We start from the raw sequence: 18,827 nt of genomic DNA, 5'->3' as shown, positions 1-18,827 counted from the left end.
CAGCAAGGTCACTATGGAGACCGATCTTGAACACTACTATACTCTACTGTAAACAACTCTCACTTTCCTGACCCATCTAGTGGAAAGCGAGCGAGAGGGAGGGAGTTTGCCGTGCACAGCTTAAAGATGGAATCCGCATTAGGGGGAACCGCGGCATTGTTTTAGTTTTTTTGAACAGAACGGTGGTGAGGTGCGCCGAGCAGCTTGCAGCGTTCGTTGTTTGCAGGAACTTCTTTGCTGTTGTAATATCCCAAATGGACGTGGCTGTTTCACCATTTTAAGGATTCCAGTTTTAAGTGCTTTCTGCACTGAGATATATATTTTTAGGTATTTTAGTTCTGCACAGGAGCTGCGTAGTTTTTGTTATGTTGGTAAATATATATATTATTATGAAAATTAATATTTTGTATGTTCTTCTTTCTGTACTTTTGTAACGTTTTTTTTTAGTGTTCAGCAAAGAACCTGAAGAACATATCTGAGTTGTTTTACTACGCCCAAAAGGCTGTCCTGCACCCCACTGGCCCGTTATACTGTCCAGAGGAGAAACGGGTAAAGAGTGAAGATGCCCTGTTGACAGAATGTTACAGAAATAAGAATTGTTCATAAAGTCTCACGTTTACTTTGAGGCCACCTGTGTCATTAGACTGTTGATTGGACTTGATTCCCAGATGAAGCCCGCTTGCATCAAAGCGCTGACTCGCATCTTCAAGATATCCGACCTGGACAACGATGGGATTCTCAATGATAATGAGCTCAACTTCTTCCAGGTGAGRTTTCAACTCTGTTGACTCTTGACTCCTACAGCAGCACAGCGCACATTTTTACAGCACTAACAAGTTCACTAGCCCTTTTTCTTTCAGGTGAAGGGTTCGAATAGTTATTTCAGTGTTTTCCTTGTCCGCTTTGGTGATTTGTGTGTGTGTGTGCGCAGAGGACATGCTTCAATGCCCCACTGGCATCCCAGGCCCTGGAGGACGTGAAGAACGTTGTGAGGAAGAACGTGATCGACGGTGTGTGTGACAACGGCCTCACTCTCAAAGGTATGCTCTATTGACAAAGGGAGGGAGCGAAGACAATGAACTTCCTGTTGATCCAAATGTGTGTCCTTTTCTGTTTCTTTGCCATCTCAGTCCTGCATTTCTTATCAAACTAGTCACACCTTTCTGAAGCACCATGTTTGAGCATGTTGGGGTATGTTTGAATAATGTCCCCATATTCCACATTCCGAWCACACACACACTGTAGTTGACCRATATCATGGTGGTGGTCCTCAGGGTTCCTGTTCCTCCACACCCTCTTCATCCAGAGGGGGAGACATGAGACCACCTGGACGGTCCTCAGGAGGTTCGGCTACGACGACGACCTGGAACTCCACCAGGACTACCTGTTCCCACTCACGTGAGTGTGCTGCCTGTTTCTACACGTCCCACTACAACCTGTTCCCACTCACGTCAGTGTGCTGCCTGTTTCTACACGTCCACTACAACCTGTTCCTCCAGGGTGTGCTGTCTGTTTCTACACCCATACCAACAAACTATGTCCCCTATTAGTAGTGATGGGGGGGGGGYTCAATACAGTTTCATATTGGGATTTTGTTATTGATGAAATGTTGTATCGTTTTGACAATATCGCAAAATATAATTTTTGAGTTAGTTGGCTGTACCTGCACCAAAACTCCAGTATTTTTCATTCATAGCTTGTTCTCCATCTTGTTTTTAAATAGGGAGCCAACTTGTTTTCAGCACTTTTATTTCAATGACTGATCAAAACACATTTTTTCTTGTCCTTCTGCAGCAGACATATGATGAGCAGTATGTTTGGAAAGTTGAATCGCAATAAAAACACAGTATCAAATCGCAATACATATCGTATCGGCACCTAAGTATAGTGATAATATTGTATCGTGAGGTCCCTGGCAATTACCAGCCCTACCTAATTAGTGTGCATGTCTTTACCTCTTCCCACAGGCACAGATATTGACCGTTGCGTGTGCTTAGTTCATCATGCTTTTATTGCCTTTGTCTTCCTCAAGGACAATCTGAGCCTCAGACTTCCAATAAGTAATAATAAATAAAGAAATACACTTTGGCTTGACCCAGTACAACAAAATATGTCTGTCTCCCTTCTTTCAGATTGAGATGGGTCACTAAAGCCCCAGTACAGTCAGGATTAACATCCATCCCCCTTCTGGCTCTGACCTCAGTTACCCACAAGTCTCTCTCTTTCCTCCCTGCAGAGCTTCCATTGAGGACGCTATAATTGAATCTGTGTCCTTATTTATCTCGTAATCTCTGCAGGATTCTCCATCTGACGTGTGTGTGTGTGTTCCCCACCTCTACCGTACCTCCAGGTTGAAAGTACCTCCAGACTGCACCACCGAGCTGAATCACAATGCCTACCTCTTCCTCCAGAGTGTCTTCGACAAACATGACAAGGTATTGACCTTTCCTGTGGTAAATGATACCATTTGAATTTGGAGCCAACATTTCAGACTAACAACAGTCAAACTGTTTCTAAACCCTGCTGGCAGTGAATGAACCATAAATCGAGTGGTCAAGCTAGTGTGTGTCCTTATGTTTTAGATGCCAATGACCCGTGAGGTGTGTGTGTTTTTCAGGACCGGGACTGTGCCCTGTCCCCAGAGGAGCTGAAGGACCTGTTTGACGTGTTCCCCTACATGCCCTGGGGTCCCGACGTCAACAACACGGTGTGCACCAACGACGAAGGCTGGATCACCTACCAGGGCTACCTGTCCCAGTGGACGTAGGTTACCGCCACACGCACAAACAGACCTATACAGACACACACACACCTGAAGACACGCACAGACCGACACACCTGAAGACACGCACAGACCGACACACCTGAAGACACGCACAGACCGACACACCTGAAGACACGCACAGACAGACACACCTGAAGACGCAGACAGACAGACACACCTGAAGACGCAGACAGACAGGACCACCTGAAGACGCAGACAGACAGACAACACCTGAAGACGCAGACAGACAGACACACCTGAAGACGCAGACAGACAGACACCACCTGAAGACGCAGACAGACAGACACACCTGAAGACGCAGACAGACAGACACACCTGAAGACGCAGACAGACAGACACACCTGAAGACGCAGACAGACAGACACACCTGAAGACGCAGACAGCAGGACCACACCTGAAGACGCAGACAGACAGACACACCTGAAGACGCAGACAGACAGACACACCTGAAGACGCAGACAGACAGACACACCTGAAGACGCAGACAGACAGACACACCTGAAAACGCAGACAGACAGAACACCTGAAACGCAGACAGACAGACACACCTAGAAACGCAGACAGACAGACACAACCTGAAACGCAGACAGACAGACACACCTGAAAACGCAGACAGACAGACACACCTGAAAACGCAGACAGACAGACACACCTGAAAACGCAGACAGACAGACACACCTGAAAACGCAGACAGACAGACACACCTGAAAACGCAGACAGACAGACACACCTGAAAACGCAGACAGACAGACACACCTGAAACGCAGACAGACAAACACACCTGAAAACGCAGACAGACAGACACACCTGAAAACGCAGACAGACTGTTAAAGGAATTTTAATTCCTATGTTTATCAACCAATTCAATTAAAACGCTCTGTCCATACATAAGAATTTGTAAGATACTTATCAGCATTAAATGGACAGGAACCAGTCTCAAAATCAATCAATCAATAGCGTTTATTCTCGAGAGTACTGAATCATAGTACAATTTACATCAGGTTATATAATAAAGATGATGTCATAAGTCTTAATGTCCATCCTCCTCTAGAATACAATGGCAATACAGTTCACAGCCTCATTACGTTGTCGCCACCTTGTTAAACATCTGCAACCAACCCAAGGTCTCTCCCCTCCCTGGTAGAGACAGAATGTCCTGTAAGGAACACAGCATTCCAGCCTGTCTGAAGATAACTCCATTCTTCTAATAAGGAACACATTACATTCAGCATTATGATTATAATAAGTTTCATTCATACAGTAACACTAAGTCAAATGTATACATATTTTAGTCATAAACACAAAAATCCCGTAACACAGACACACCTGAAACACAGACAGACCGACACACCTGAAAAAACCAGACCTGAAAACGAGGACACACCTGAAAACACAGCCAGACAGACCGATACAGACACACACACACACACCTGAAAACACGCGCAGACAGACTCACCTGAAAACACGCGCAGACAGACTCACCTGAAAACACGCGCAGACAGACTCACCTGAAACACAGACAGACAGATCACCTGAAAACACAGACAGACAGACTCACCTGAAAACACAGACAGACAGACTCACCTGAAAACACAGACAGACCGACACACCTGAAAACACAGACAGACCGACACACCTGAAAACACAGACAGACAGACCGATACAGACACACACACACACACCTGAAGACACACACACATGAAAACACAGACAGACAGACCGATACAGACACACACACACACACCACACACACACACACACACAACACACACCTGAAAACACAGACCGACACACCTGAAAACACAGACCTGAAAACACAGACAGACAGACCGATACAGACACACACACACACCTGAAAACACGCGCAGACAGACCGACACACCTGAAAACGCAGACAGACGACACACCTGAACACATACAGGAAGACAGACACGCACACAAATCAAATAAAATGTTATTGGTCTCATACACATAGTTAGCAGATGTTATTGCGAGAGTAGCAAAATGCTTGTGTTTCTAGTTCTGACAGTGCAGCAATATCAAACAATTCCACAACTACCTATACACACACAATCTAAGTAAAGGAATGGAACATGAATATATACATATAAATATATGGATGAGCGATGACCGACAGCGCATAGGCAAGATGCAGTAGATGGTATAAAATACAGTATATACATATGAGATTAGTCATGCAAGATATGTAAACATTATTAAAGTGTCATTATTAAACTGACTAGTGATCCATGTATTAAAGTGGCCAATGATTTCAAGTCTATGTAGGCAGCAGCCTCTCTGTGTTAGTGTTGGCTGTTTAACAGTCTGATGGCCTTGAGTTGGAAGACATTTTTAGTCTCTCGGTCCCAGCTTTGATGCACTGTACTGACCTCGCCTTCTGGAGATAGCAGGGTGAACAGGCAGTGGCTCGGGTGGTTGTTGTCCTTGATGATCTTTTTGGCCTTCCGTTGACATCGGGTGCTGTAGGTGTCCTGGAGGGCTGGTAGTTTGCCCCGGTGATGCGTAGTGCAGACTGCACCACCCTCTGGAGAGCCTTGCGGTTTTGGGCTGTGCAGTTGCCGTACCAGTGGGTGATACAGCAGGATGCTCTCAATTGTGCATCTGTAAAAGTTTGAGGTTTTAGGTGACAAGCACTGCTGCGCCTTCTTCACCACGCTTGTCTGTGTGGGTGGGCCATTTCAGTTTGTCATGATGTGTACGCAGAGGAACTTGAATTTTTCCACCTTCTCCACTGCTGTCCTGTCGATGTGGATAGGGGGGTGCTCCCTCTGCTGTTCCTGGAAGTCCACGATCATCTCCTTTGTTTTGTTGACGTTGAGGGAGAGGTTGTTTTCCTGACACCACACTCCGAGTGCCCTCACCTCCTCCCTATAGGCTGTCTTGTTGTTGTTGGTAATCAATCCCACTACTGTTGTGTGGTCTGTAAACTTGATGATTGAGTTGGAGACGTGCATGGCCACGTAGTCATTGGTGAACAGGGAGTACAGGAGGGGGCTGAGCACGCACCCTTGTGGGGTCCCAGTGTTGAGGATCAGTGAAGTAGAGATGTTGTTTCCTACCTTCACCACCTGGGGGGGCCGTCAGGAAGTCCAGGACCCAATTGCACAGGGCGGGGTTGAGACCCAGGGCTTCAAGCGTAATGATGAGCTTTGCGGGTACTATTGTGTTGAATGCTGAGCTGTAGTCGATGAACAGCATTCTTACATAGGTATTCCTCTTGTCCAGATGGGATAGGGCAGTATGCAGTGTGATGGCGATTGCATCATCTGTGGACCTATTGGGTCGGTACGCAAATTGCAGTGGGTCTAGTCTCTCAAAGCACTTCATGATGAGAGAAATGGAGCTGCATAGTTTCCTAGGAACCCGAAGCGAGGCGGCCATCTCTGTCGGCGCCGGAAGAGTGTGTGTGTTTGCGTGTGTCTGTCTGTCTGTGTGTGTGTGTGTGTTCAGGTGTGACAAGGACTATTCAACGCTTGTCTGACCAATCGGAATCCACGCTTCAAGATTGTTTTGATCACGCGGACTGGGACATGTTCCGGGTAGCCTCAGAGAATAATATAAATTTATACGCTGATTCGGTGAGTGAGTTTATAAGGAAGTGCAGAGGAGATGTTGTACCCACTGTGACTTAAAACCTACCCTAACCCGAAACCGTGGATAGATGGCGGCAAACCACTGCTTTTAATCAGGGCAAGGTGACCGGAAACATGACCGAATACAAACAGTGTAGCTATTCCCTCCGCAAGGCAATCAAACAAGCAATTCAACTGCTCAGACATGAGAGGTATGTGGTAGGGTCTACAGTCAATCACGGACTACAAAAAGAAAACCAGCCCCGTCGCGGACCACAATGTCTTGCTCCCAGACAAGCTAAACAAACTTCTTTGCTCGCTTTGAGGACAATACAGTGCCACTGACACAGCCCACTACCAAAACCTGCAGGCTCTCCTTCACTGCAGCCAACGTGAGTAAAACATTTAAAAGTGTTAACCCTCGCAAGGCTTCCGGCCCAGACGTCATCCCCAGCCGCGTCCTCAGAGCATGCGCAGACCAGCTGGCTGGTGTGTTTACGGACATGCTTTGGAATGCGGTATCACCCAAAGACATCGTAAATCTCCTGTCAGTGTTAAATCCCCCAGAGGCCCACTTTCAGTTCACACAGATACAATAGAGTTATAAGAACCCTCTATTCTGTTGCATAAAACAACCATTTGATGCAGTTACAGCATTATAACATAATAATGCTCTCACAAGACATATTTAATCTCTCCCTATCCCAGTCTGCTGTCCTCACATGCTTCAAGAGGGCCACCATTGTTCCTGTTCCCAAGAAAGCGAAGTTAACTGAGCTAAATGACTATCACCCRGTAGCACTCACTTCCGTCATCATGAAGTGCTTTGAGAGACTAGTCATGGACCATATCACCTCCACCCTACCTGACACCCACTCCAATTTGCTTACCGCCCCAATAGGTCCACAGACGACGCAATCGCAATCACTGCACACTGCCCTAACCCATCTGGACAAGACCTATGTAAGAATGCTGTTCATCGACTACAGCTCAGCATTTAACACCATAGTACCCTCCAAACTCGTCATTAAGCTCGAGACCCTGGGTCTCGACCCCGCCCTCTGCAACTGGGACCTGGACTTCCTGACTGGCCGCCCCCAGGTGGTGAGGGTAGGTAACAACATCTCCACCCTGCTGATCCTCAACACTGGGGCCCCACAAGGGTGCGTTCTCAGCCCCCTCCTGTACTCCCTGTTCACCCATGACTGCGTGGCCATGCACGCCTCCAACTCAATCATCACGACACTACAGTGGTAGGCTTGATTACCAACAACGACGAGACGGCCTACAGGAAGGAGGTGAGGGCCCTCGGAGTGTGGTGTCAGGAAAATAACCTCACACTCAATGTCAACAAAACAAAGGAGATGATCGTGGACTTCAGGAAACAGCAGAGGGAGCAGCCCCCGATCCACATCGACGGGACAGTAGTGGAGAAGGTGGAAAGTTTTAAGTTCCTCTGCGTACACATCACGGACAAACTGAAATGGTCCACCCCCACAGACAGCGTGGTGAAGAAGGTGCAGCAGCGCCTCTTCAACCTCAGGAGGCTGAAGAAATTTGGCTTGTCACCAAAAACACTCAAACTTTTACAGATGCACAATCGAGAGCATCCTGTCGGGCTTTATCACCGCCTGAGACGGCAACTGCTCCGTCCACAACTGTAAGGCTCTCCAGACGGTAGTGAGGGTCTGCACAACGCATCACCGGGGGCAAACTACCTGCCCTCCAGGACACCTACACCACAGGAAGGCCAAAAAGATCATCAAGGACAACAACCCCCCGAGCCACTGCCTGTTCACCCTGCTATCATCCAGAAGGCGAGGTCAGTACAGGTGCATCAAAGCGGGGACCAAGAGACAGAAGCTGTTTTTCAATCTCAAGGCCATCAGACTGTTAAACAGCCATCACTAACATTGAGTGGCTGCTGCCAACATACTGACTCATCTCTAGCCACTTAAATAATGAAAAAATTGATGTATTAAATGTATCACTAGCCACTTTAAACAATACCACTTTGTATAATGTTTAATACCCTACATTACTCATCTCAAATGTATATACTGTCTCTATACCATCTACTGCATCTTGCCTATGCCGTTCGGCCATCGATCATTCTTATATTTTTATGTACATATTCTTATTCATTCCTTTACACTTGTGTGTATAAGGTAGTTGTTGTGAAATTGTTAGATTACTTGTTAGATATTACTGCATGGTCGGAACTAGAAGCACAAGCATTTCGCTACACTCACATTAACATCTGCTAACCATGTTTGTGACAAATAAAATTTGATTTGATTTAACACGAGAGATGTACTACTTTGTTAAACAAACGATACACTTTGTGCATTTATCTAAACTATGGAAGTCTGAATGAACCCCCAAGACAATGTTTCTTACAGTGTATGACAGTTTCCATTAACTCCTCTGTGTTTCCCTGTGCCCAGGTTGACCACCTACCTAGATGTCCAGCGCTGCCTGGAGTACCTGGGTTACCTTGGTTACTCCATCATCTCTGAGCAGGAGTCCCAGGCAGCGGCCATCACAGGTGGGAGGACAGCCCGTTGTCATGGCAACTGAGACGGCCACTAGATTAGATATGAGCAGAGACCTATAGATATGGCTCTGAATGTGGGACGGTATATATTACGGTGCTATCACTCTGTTATTAGTGCGCCTGCGCAGGACTCGTTTTAGATGAACCTGGCCTGCGTGCAAAGGCAGCCATGTGTTGTGGTAATACGGTTGAGTAAACGTTGTTCGACTGGAACCTTGTTGTATTTGAGTTAACAGTATAGAAGATGACTTCTACCAAAGTTAGCTGTAACCTCTAGTCTACAGCCAACCTGGAAACATTGTGTGTTAGAACTTTGTGTTGTATTAACTTCTCTATCTAGAGAGCAGGGACGAAGTTACACGTACTGAAACCACATTCTGCATAGGACTAAAGACATCCGCAGCATATGAAGCATTCAATCATATACGTTCATTTGCGGTGGAAACTAAACAGTGTGTGTCCTCCCCGTTCTACAGTGACGAGGGACAAGAAGATTGACCTGCAGAAGAAGCAGACCCAGCGCAGTGTGTTCCGCTGTAACGTCTTCGGGGACAGCGGCAGTGGCAAGAGCGGCTTCCTGCAAGCCTTCCTTGGAAGAAACCTCACGGTCAGTGTCAACATTAATTCATTCCCTCAAAGAGTAAGTTGTAAGTCGGTGGCAAGYAAAACTTCCCTGYACGGAAGAAACATTTGAACGACTTAAATTTAAACACGCCACTCCAAATACTTCAGTCTACTGCCTGTTTAAAACTTTTTGGAATTCCTCTTGGTATTGGTAAACTCTTTGTGTGTTTGAAGTTTTTTTCCCCCCTCCTTTTTTCTCTCAGCGTCAAAACACTGTTAGCGAAGAGCACATGTCCTACTATGCTATCAGCACAGCATATGTGTATGGTCAGGAGAAATACCTACTGGTGAGTCGTCTGTTTTGACTTACTCTTAATCGATTGGATGGTGTTTATTTGTCCACAGCTTTTCAGCCTAAACGTTGTGTGTGTTCATTAACTTCTTCCATTTGGTTTCCTCTCCCGCAGCTCCACGAGGTCTTCTCAGACTTTGACGTCCTCTCGGACACTGACCTGGCTTGTGACATTGTGTGTCTGGTGTACGACGCCAGCAACCCCCACTCCTTCGAGTACTGCGCCAGAGTCTTCAAGGTATGTGCCGTTCACAACCAATACCCTGTTTGTCTATTTAGTATTTCAAGATGGCTACCCAACACTATTTTACCACTGAATTAAAGTGAATGTTTTTAAAGCGGAAACCATCTTATTACCATATTATTACCAATATGTGCTTCTCTGGAGCGTTTAAAAATGTTCATGGTCTTTAAAGTATATTGCTGAATGGAATACGACAGTGTCCAATAACAATATCCCTCTGCCTTTTGCAGCAGTACTTCATGGACACCAAGACGCCGTGCATGATGATCGCAGCCAAGTCGGACCTCCAGGAGACCAAGCAGCTATACGCCCTCACCCCTCTGGAGTTCTGTAGGAAGCACAAGATGCCCCCTCCGCAGGCCTTCACCTGCAACACGCCAGACGCACCCTGCAAAGACATCTACACCAAACTCACCACCATGGCCATGCACCCGTGAGTAGTYGGGGCACTCTGTTGTATTAGGCCCCATGTCGAGCCTTAAAATCCCTCGCTCAAACCCTAAAGCTCTACCTTAAGCCCTTAAACCCTCTCCAATCCCTAAAGAAAATCCTTTAAAATATTTTAAGACCCCATCTCATGCTGTAAAACCCATTGCCCCAAAACCCCACCTCAAGCCCTAAAACTGCCCCTAAGCTGTTAAATTCTACCTCATCCCTCACTTCCCAAATCCCTCACTTCCCAAATTGGTGCCACTTCACATTTGAAATATAGAGACTCTGAACTCTTGGTTAGACGTTGTAGGTAATGTGGTAGATTCAGTTTGCCATTAGCTGCTACTGTATGTTTACTGCCCTTGTGTGCCCCTTCTCCCACTATTCTCTCTGTCAGGCTGTTGTCCACACTGATCACCTCTCTGTCACCGTGGACTGGACTCATCTGAACTGTACTTCTCAGAACTGTAGCCAACACAATGGGGACAGCATCAACATACTTAATCTAGTGCTTTTTTTTTTTTTTTACCCCCTTTTTCTCCCCAATTCCGTGGTATCCAATTGTTAGTAGTTACTGTCTCATCGCTGCAACTCCCCTACGGACTCGGGAGAGGCGAAGGTCGAGAGCCATGCGTCKTCCGAAACACAACCCAACCAAGCCGCACTGCTTCTTAACACAGCGCGCATTCAACCCGGAAGCCAGCCGCACCAATGTGTCGGAGGAAACACCGTACACCTAGCGACCTGGTCAGCGTGCACTGCGCCCGGCCCGCCACGGGAGTCGCTAGTGCGCGATGAGACAAGAATATCCCTGCCGGCCAAACCCTCCCTAACCCGGACGACGTTAGGCCAATTGTGCGTCGCCCCACGGACCTCCCGGTCGCGGCCGGCTGCGACAGAGCCTGGGCTCGAACCCAGAGTCTCTGGTGGCACAACTAGCACTGCGATGCAGTGACTTAGACCACTGCGCCACCCGGGAGGCCAATCTAGTGCATTTTGTTTTAATATATAGACCTCTAACTCTGTGGTGGCATGAGGACATTTAACAATGTTGAAAATGATCCAAATTGATCCAAAGTGGCTATTTGGAGATTACTAACCCCAACAGTGTGAGGTGAAGATTACAATGGATCAGACTTGTGGTCGTGCTCTCCCGTTGTTTAATTAGACAATTATGCTCATCTCTTCCTGGGTGGGTGCACTTGGTTTTTACCCTGATAAGAGATGAGCTCTATGGACCAAAGAGCTCAAACCTTCTGGTGACATTGGTCTTTGTTCTAACTCTCTCGTCTTTGTGCCTGCGTATGTGTGTGGGTGGGTGCACCTCTGTCTCTCTCCTTAGTCACGCTCGGCTGCGCTGTATGTGTACCTGTAACAGGTGCACCTTCTGCCACCTGCAGAACTTCATCAACTCAGAGCTGGTGCAGACGGTGAAGGCCAAGCTCTACTCCGCCATTCTCAGCAGGTCCTTACTCTTTCAGAGACCTTCCAACTCTTCTGTTTCACAATCCTCCTTTACGTTATTCCTCCTCTTCTTCTTCGCTTGCCGTTTCATTTTGCCCCCGAAACGTTTTGTCATTTTGTTAATCATGTGGATTCTGTCTTTTTTCTCTCTCTTTCTCTCTCTCTCTTTCTCTCTCTCTCTCTTTCTCTCTCTGAGAAACCTGTCTGCCTTCACACTCTTCTGTTTAACAATCCTCCTCTTCATTTGTCCCTCTTCTCTTCATTTGCTGTTCATCGCCTRTGTTTTGACCCTGTTTTGGAGTTTGGGCGTTTTTCTCGTGGATTTTGTGCTGTAGATTGTCATAAACCACTGTTTGTTTTCCTGTAAATCTTCATGACGTCTCACTCTTATTCTTTTGCCTCATCCCAACATTCCCTGATTCTGAGTTCCTTGATCCTCTCTGTCATTTGTCACTTGTTTTACCATCTTGTTCTATTCCAACCTTGTTCGTTATGTTCCTCTTCATTAATGAATAATGCATATGTAGTCTAATAATGCGCATTTCTAGTGTCTCATCTGTTCATCCTGTTGGACGTTCATCTTTTGGCAGCTTTAGTTGTGATTAGTACATAGGACTGTACGGAGGTTCAAAGTCACGCTGTTTTGAGTGAACTCCTACATACAGTGCATTCGAAAAGCATTTCACACCCCTTGACTTTTTCCACATTTTTTTCTTGTTACAGCCTTGTTCTAAAATGTATTAAATTGATGAGGGGGAAAAAAACTATCTACACACAATACCCCATAATGACAAAGCAAAAACAGTATTATTTTTTATATTTTTTGCAAATGTTTAAAAAATATCAACCTGAAATATCACATTTACATAAATATTCAGGCCCTTTATTCAGTACTTTGTTGAAGCACCTTTGGCAGCAATTACAGCCTAGATTATACTTGGGTATGACGCTGCAAGCTTGGCGCACCTGTATTTGGGGAGTTTCTCCCATTCTTCTCTGCAGATCCTCTCAAGCTCTGTCAGGTTGGATGGGGAGTGTCGCTGCACAAGCAATATTTTCAGGTCTCTCCAGGAAATGTTGATTGGGTAAGAGTCCGGGCTCTGCTGGGCCACTGAAGGACATTCAGAGACTTGTCCCGAAGCCACTCCTGCGTTGTCTTGTGTTGCTTAGGGTTGTTGTCCTGTTGGAAGGTGAACCTTGCCCCAGTCTGAGGTCCCGAGCGCTCTGGAGCAGGTTTTCATCAAGGATCTACTCTGTATGCTAACACTAAGTACTCAACTGAAAAATATCCCACAGCATGACGCTGCCACCACCATGCTTCACCGAGGGATGGTGCCAGGTTTCTCCAGACGTGACACTTGGCGTTCAGGCCAAAGAGTTCAATCTTGGTTTCATCAGACCAGAGAATCTTGTTTCTCATGGTCTTGAGAGTCCTTTAGGTGCCTTTTGGAAAACTCCAAGCGGGCTGTCATGTCTTTTACTGAGGAGTGGCTTCTGTCAGGCCACTCTACCAAAGGCCTGATAGGTGTAGTGCTGCAGAGATGGTTTGTCCTTCTGAGAAATCCTATCTCCACAGAGGAACTCTGGAATCTGTCAGAGTGACCATCGGTTCTTGGTCACCTCCCTGACCCAGGCCCTCCCCGATTGCTCAGTTTGGCGGGCGCCAGCTCTTGGAAAAGTCTTGGTGGTTCCAAACTTCTTCCATTTTAAGAATGATGGAGGCCATTGTGTTTTGGGACTTCCATGCTGCAGATATGTTTTGGTACCTTCCCAGATCTGTGCCTCGACACAATCCTGTCTCGGAGCCTCTACGGACAATTTCTTCGACCTCGTGGCTTGGTTTTGCTCTGTCATGCACTTTCAACTTTGGGACCTTAGATAGACAGGTGTGTGCCTTTCCAAATCATGTCCAATCAATTGAATTTACCACAGGTAATGTTTCTACAATCAAGTTGTAGAAACAACTCAAGGATGATCAATGGAAACAGGATGCATCTGAGCTCAATTTCAACTCTCATAGCAAATGGTCTGAATACTTATGTAAATAAGGTATTTCTGTTTTAAATCTTATAATACATTTGCAAAATTATTATTTTTTAAACTGTTTTTGCTTTGTCATTGTGGGGTATTGTGTGTAGATTGAGTATTTAAAAAATAAAATAAAAAAATAAATCTATTTTAGAATAAGGCTGTAATGTAACAAAATGTGGGAAAATGGAAGGGGCCTGAATACTTTCAGAATGCACTGTAGCGTGTATCATGATCTGTGTAAGCAGAGAGGTTATGTACAAACATTACATATTGTTGCTTAGTTGTCTCTGCCAACTCTGACCTATGTGCTCTCACTCTGTTTATTTCTCTCGCTCTCTCTCTCGCTCTCTTCTGTATCTCTCTCTTCTGTATCTCTCTCTTCTGTATCTCCCTCTTCTGTATCTCTCTCTTCTGTATCTCTCTTCTGTATCTCTCTCTCTCTCTGTATCTCTCTCTCTCTCTGTATCTCTCTCTCTCTGTATCTCTCTCTTCTCAGACATGTGACACAGGCTGACCTGAAGAGCTCCACCTTCTGGTTGAGAGTGAGCGTGGGAGCCACTATGTTCGCCGTGCTGGGCTTCGCCATGTGCAGAGTGCTGCTCAAACAACGGTGATCCACCCACCACCGTGCAAATCTAACCTCTGCGATACTTGTACCCAAATTTGTTTGTGCTGTTTTGCCAACTACTAGGTCTATAAGTGAAACGCTAGGATTCACTCCAGTCTCCCATTGACATCAATACATGACTAAGTGAAAATTCAACTTAAGTGCAAGTTAGGATCTGCCACATAGGCGATAGGATATGGCAGAACAGCAGTAACAGATCTGGGACCAGGCTAAACCTTGTACCCTCTCCCAATAAATATCTCTCTGAGATCATAAAACATCCAGTATGTCCCCAATGTGATGAGGGGAAAAGGCAAACCTTATTTAGTTATACACCTAGAGATTTCACAAGAAAATGACTGTTCTTTATTTTGGTGTCTGCGCACTCAGTATGTCTATATATAATATTTATATTGAGAATGTGATTATATAACTACTGATGAAGTTCGGAATTTCTTCTCTTTGCCAATATATAAAACATTTTTTGGGGGGGCATACCTGTGTGGATTGAAATGGTGAAACAACTCAATCTTAATCAGTTGAAGTAAGGGTAGTGAAATGGGTACGCAAAAGAACCAATACCATACACAAAAACATATGCTTTAAAACAAATACTGAAACAATGTGTAAATAATGTGTATATACATATAACTGCTTGTATATTTGTTTTATTTGAACAAACGGGACATTATGAAGTCCACGTGCTGAAGCTATAATGGTACAACAAAGCCACATTCGAGGCTATAAAGGGATTAGCTTTCACTCCGTTATTTAGTATTTTCTAATATCCTCAAACCTGTTCAGTAAAGGCTGTTCTGCTGTTATTAAAAGAAGGGTGTTCTTTAGTTTGCCTTCCAGGGTCAGAAGCTTGGTGGCACACTTACAAATTTGTAAGGCTGAATCAGCCCATGTTCAATCAATGGATGTTCCGTATGGGATGATACTTGTTGGGTGTCTGCGCCTTACCCCTAGAACTCAGTAAGGCACCCCTAGAACTCAGTAAGGCAGAAGTATCCTCTGTGGCCCTCCCATGGCTTCCTGTATGGGTATGGACCACCCAGGTGTTGTGTGTGTTGGGCATGCATGTCATTGTGTGTGCTTGCTATGTGTGTATGTGAGGCTGAACAGTTATTATATTTGCAGGAGCTGTATTTTGCATGCTTTGCTTTTTTCTGATCATCCTCCAATATTGTTATAATATCAAATATACTGTTATTATGAAGCCAACATTCTTCACAATGGTACTATTCCAATTATCCAAATGTTATCCAGCACCCCCAACTCCCAGAACATTAGGACAATTGTGTTTGACATTTTGCCTTTCCAATGTTTATAATAAATAAATCCACTTTAATCCCGTGTCAAGAATGTTTTATTGCATTTGGGATCCATCCTTTTTTCCCCCATTATGCACTTTATATAAAAAGCAGAGCAGTTGATGCACATCCAAATAGTCAGAGGTGCTGACAAACGGAGAGGTACATTTAAATAAAGTRGCATAATATATACGCTTCCAATGATTTATTGGGTATCACCAACGTTTTCGGGAACAGTACCTTTCTCAGAGCACATTATGCAAGTCATCTGCAGAAGTGATTGGTGTAATTTTGGCTAGAGTGTATTTGTTGTCTTGAGGTCATTTCATTCCAGGTCCTCACTACATTGGTCAGGGAAGGTCCAACTGAGGGGTAGGGAAGGAGGCAGCCAGTGATGTCATTACCCCTGATTCTTGCTCCCAAAGTTCACGTGAAGGATGAGGTCATGTGATGAGGTGATGTAACTGTAGGTCTGCCTGTGGACACATGGTGGCAGTATTGTCATAATGATTCCAATATCCACAGACAGCACAGACTGTACACCACCACGGCTACCTAATAACAATATGCAGGGCCCAAACGGGTCCCTCAGGGACCAGATGTAACTAGTCTCTCTCTAATGATCCCCACCAGACTGCATAAAATTGCCTGTTAAMCCATGAAGATTATTCCCTAGGGCCTAACCGATCGGTCTGTTTATTTTTACTCTGTGTTTTTGTGTGAGAGAGATGCAAATACATGGAACGCAGAGCCTTAAKAGTGTGTACGTGTGAGTGAGTACATGTGTGTCTAGCAGGTCGTATGTACCTGTTTTCACCAGTTAACACCTACGCAGACAGAGCTACTACTCACATTCTGAGGCAGAGTTCATAAGCATTCCTCTCGCAGTGCAGGTGTTTACCCGCGGTTCGCCTCCGTTCCTCTGCTCTCTCTTCTGTTCCGRGGGCTGTTCCACTTTCAGAGCTGACGCCACCAGCAGTTGACCTGTGAAAGTTGACATGTGAACGCTTCACCCAATTAGATCARTTAAATTGGCGGTTGCCTGCCAATGGTTTGAGTCACTCACTGGRGACATGGGGGATGTGGATACTATGATTGTCTCCAAGTGTCGCTGTAACTCATGAGTAACATATGAGTAAGTGTCTAACTGACWGGCCAAATTGCATAGATTTCAYRATGTGCAACCAGCAGMGGARTGGAYTGCTTTSCTCATGGGTTAGTTAAGCCAAGGCTATCAGAKGGTGATACTCAAGTGAGCATGATCTAAATAGAAGTTTGAATGGAAACCACAGCAGTGTTAGGCTAAAGTAATAGGAAAAGTCATTAGAAATGGAGAKCCCACATTCAGTATACTTATAGAGTAGTTGAGATTTGGTTCTGGGTGATGAGATTAGTTTAATTGTGATCTCATCTCACACATGGTAATTGTACAGTTGACTGCAGATGGCATCCCAACAGCTTAGCTCTCTCTCGGAGGAAGCGTTTTGAGGCCAGTTGAGGACTGTAGGGTTGGTAGTATAGTATTTCGCTGTTAAAACATTGTAGGCTGCAGTTTCATCCAAAAGTGCTGTGTAGGTGTCAGAAGACCCATAAGGTTAAAAATAACCTTWGCCATATTGTTTCCATGGTAATACTATCGAATAGCGCGAATAGCGCGGGGAAGTTTTGTGAGAGAGATACAATCTCTTTACAGTGCTACCCACTCAAAAGCAGCTGCACCCCACAGCCACAAAATAACTTACGTGGGCACACACAAGCACATGCATGTGCACACAAACAACAGAACACACACATAGGTTGATCTTAAATGAATGGTTTGTTTGAAGTGATTATAGATAATGMGTYGGTGGTCCTCTGGAATGGAAGACCCATCATTTTGCTGATTGTCATTGCAGGSCTGCAGGGGAGTGTTTGTTTATGACCCTAAAACGCAACCTGGAATTTACAGGCCCTTATTACCCTCCTCTGAACCTCAACCCACTTTACCACCCAGATACAGAGAGGAAGGAAGGTGAAAAAAAAGTAAAACATTGGTTGGTACTTGGTACTATAGGTGTCCTAAACTGACTATGATAGTAGATCAGTAGGTGCTATGCTTCATGATTGAATGTACTACCCTTTCAGTGAATGTTGGATGGAAATATTACAGGATAGAATTGGCCCTCTTTGAATTAGATCCGTATCAGGCACTTCCACTGTCTGAATACTATGTTATGTATTTTAATAGCCTACACCCAAATTTGTGAGAGTTGAATTTGAATACTCTTCAGCCAAGTCTACTCACTGAGTCACACGKYCGCACTGTCTATCTGATGACATAACGTGATAAAGTACCGGAGTGAGAGCCAGCTGGTGTGAACCGGGGTTCCTCGAAGCCTTCTGTTGGTGTGGGTGGTGTTCTCACCTCGCAGCCAAAAACCCATCTTTCTCTGCGCCGGAGGCACGCATGCGGCAGTGCAACGGAGCCGAAGGTACTTGCCTGCCTGCCTACCGGCTTGAACAGGGCCAGATTGCAGGCTGGTCCCGATCCAACTGGGGGAGCAGAGTCAGTGTGTTCCTAGAGGCTGCTGACTGTGAGACAGCGGAGCTCGGCAGCTGGCTGATCTGCGTCGCTGTAAACAACTGCGAGGGTACAATGACGCACCTGAATTTACACTTGCGCGACTTTTGGACGGTCGACTAGACGTCTTTGGAGTGAGTGTTCAGTGACCGACTGACATGACATTTAGGCTACGCATGCTGATTTTTGCGAAGTAGACTGAGTAGCATTACATGCTGTTTTATGCTGTTGTTTTTTTGTACAYCTATGCCTATTGCCTTGTAATACACTATGACGTCTTCTCTTATTCACTATTGAAGTGAGTAGCCAATTGCTTTAATTA

General features: G+C 45.4%; 1 protein-coding gene and 1 long non-coding RNA gene across 5 annotated transcripts in view; one reads left to right on the top strand and one right to left on the bottom strand.

Moving 5' to 3' along the window:
• The window catches only part of LOC112067989 (mitochondrial Rho GTPase 1-A), a 28,001-nt gene extending 12,018 nt beyond the window's left edge, over window positions 1-15,983 (top strand). Inside the window, exons 8-20 of one of the 4 annotated variants that reach the window (XM_024134964.2) lie at window positions 448-549; window positions 669-767; window positions 932-1,040; window positions 1,275-1,398; window positions 2,351-2,435; window positions 2,618-2,763; window positions 8,826-8,926; window positions 9,412-9,542; window positions 9,763-9,846; window positions 9,967-10,089; window positions 10,329-10,528; window positions 11,870-11,992; window positions 14,519-15,983. In XM_024134964.2, the coding sequence (XP_023990732.1) occupies window positions 448-549; window positions 669-767; window positions 932-1,040; window positions 1,275-1,398; window positions 2,351-2,435; window positions 2,618-2,763; window positions 8,826-8,926; window positions 9,412-9,542; window positions 9,763-9,846; window positions 9,967-10,089; window positions 10,329-10,528; window positions 11,870-11,992; window positions 14,519-14,636 (1,545 nt within the window). In that variant the 3' untranslated portion in view covers window positions 14,637-15,983. Of the gene's footprint in view, window positions 1-447; window positions 550-668; window positions 768-931; window positions 1,041-1,274; window positions 1,399-2,350; window positions 2,436-2,617; window positions 2,764-8,825; window positions 8,927-9,411; window positions 9,543-9,762; window positions 9,847-9,966; window positions 10,090-10,325; window positions 10,529-11,869; window positions 11,993-14,518 lie in introns of all 4 variants that reach the window. The other 3 variants (XM_070437986.1, XM_024134963.2, XM_024134965.2) reach the window with 3 other exon arrangements.
• Window positions 15,984-15,987: 4 nt separating this feature from the next.
• Window positions 15,988-18,364, bottom strand: LOC112067990 (uncharacterized). The gene is made up of 3 exons (XR_002893494.1): window positions 18,280-18,364; window positions 16,798-16,929; window positions 15,988-16,421 (listed from the first exon to the last, which is right to left on the bottom strand). It is a non-coding gene; the product is annotated as an uncharacterized lncRNA (long non-coding RNA).
• Window positions 18,365-18,827: the final 463 nt, after the last annotated feature.

Source organism: Salvelinus sp. IW2-2015, unplaced genomic scaffold (genome assembly GCF_002910315.2).
Source record: "Salvelinus sp. IW2-2015 unplaced genomic scaffold, ASM291031v2 Un_scaffold19, whole genome shotgun sequence".
Lineage (NCBI taxonomy): Eukaryota > Metazoa > Chordata > Actinopteri > Salmoniformes > Salmonidae > Salvelinus > Salvelinus sp. IW2-2015.
Note: the sequence above shows the minus strand (reverse complement) of the source record. Positions and strands in the feature narration are given on the sequence as shown.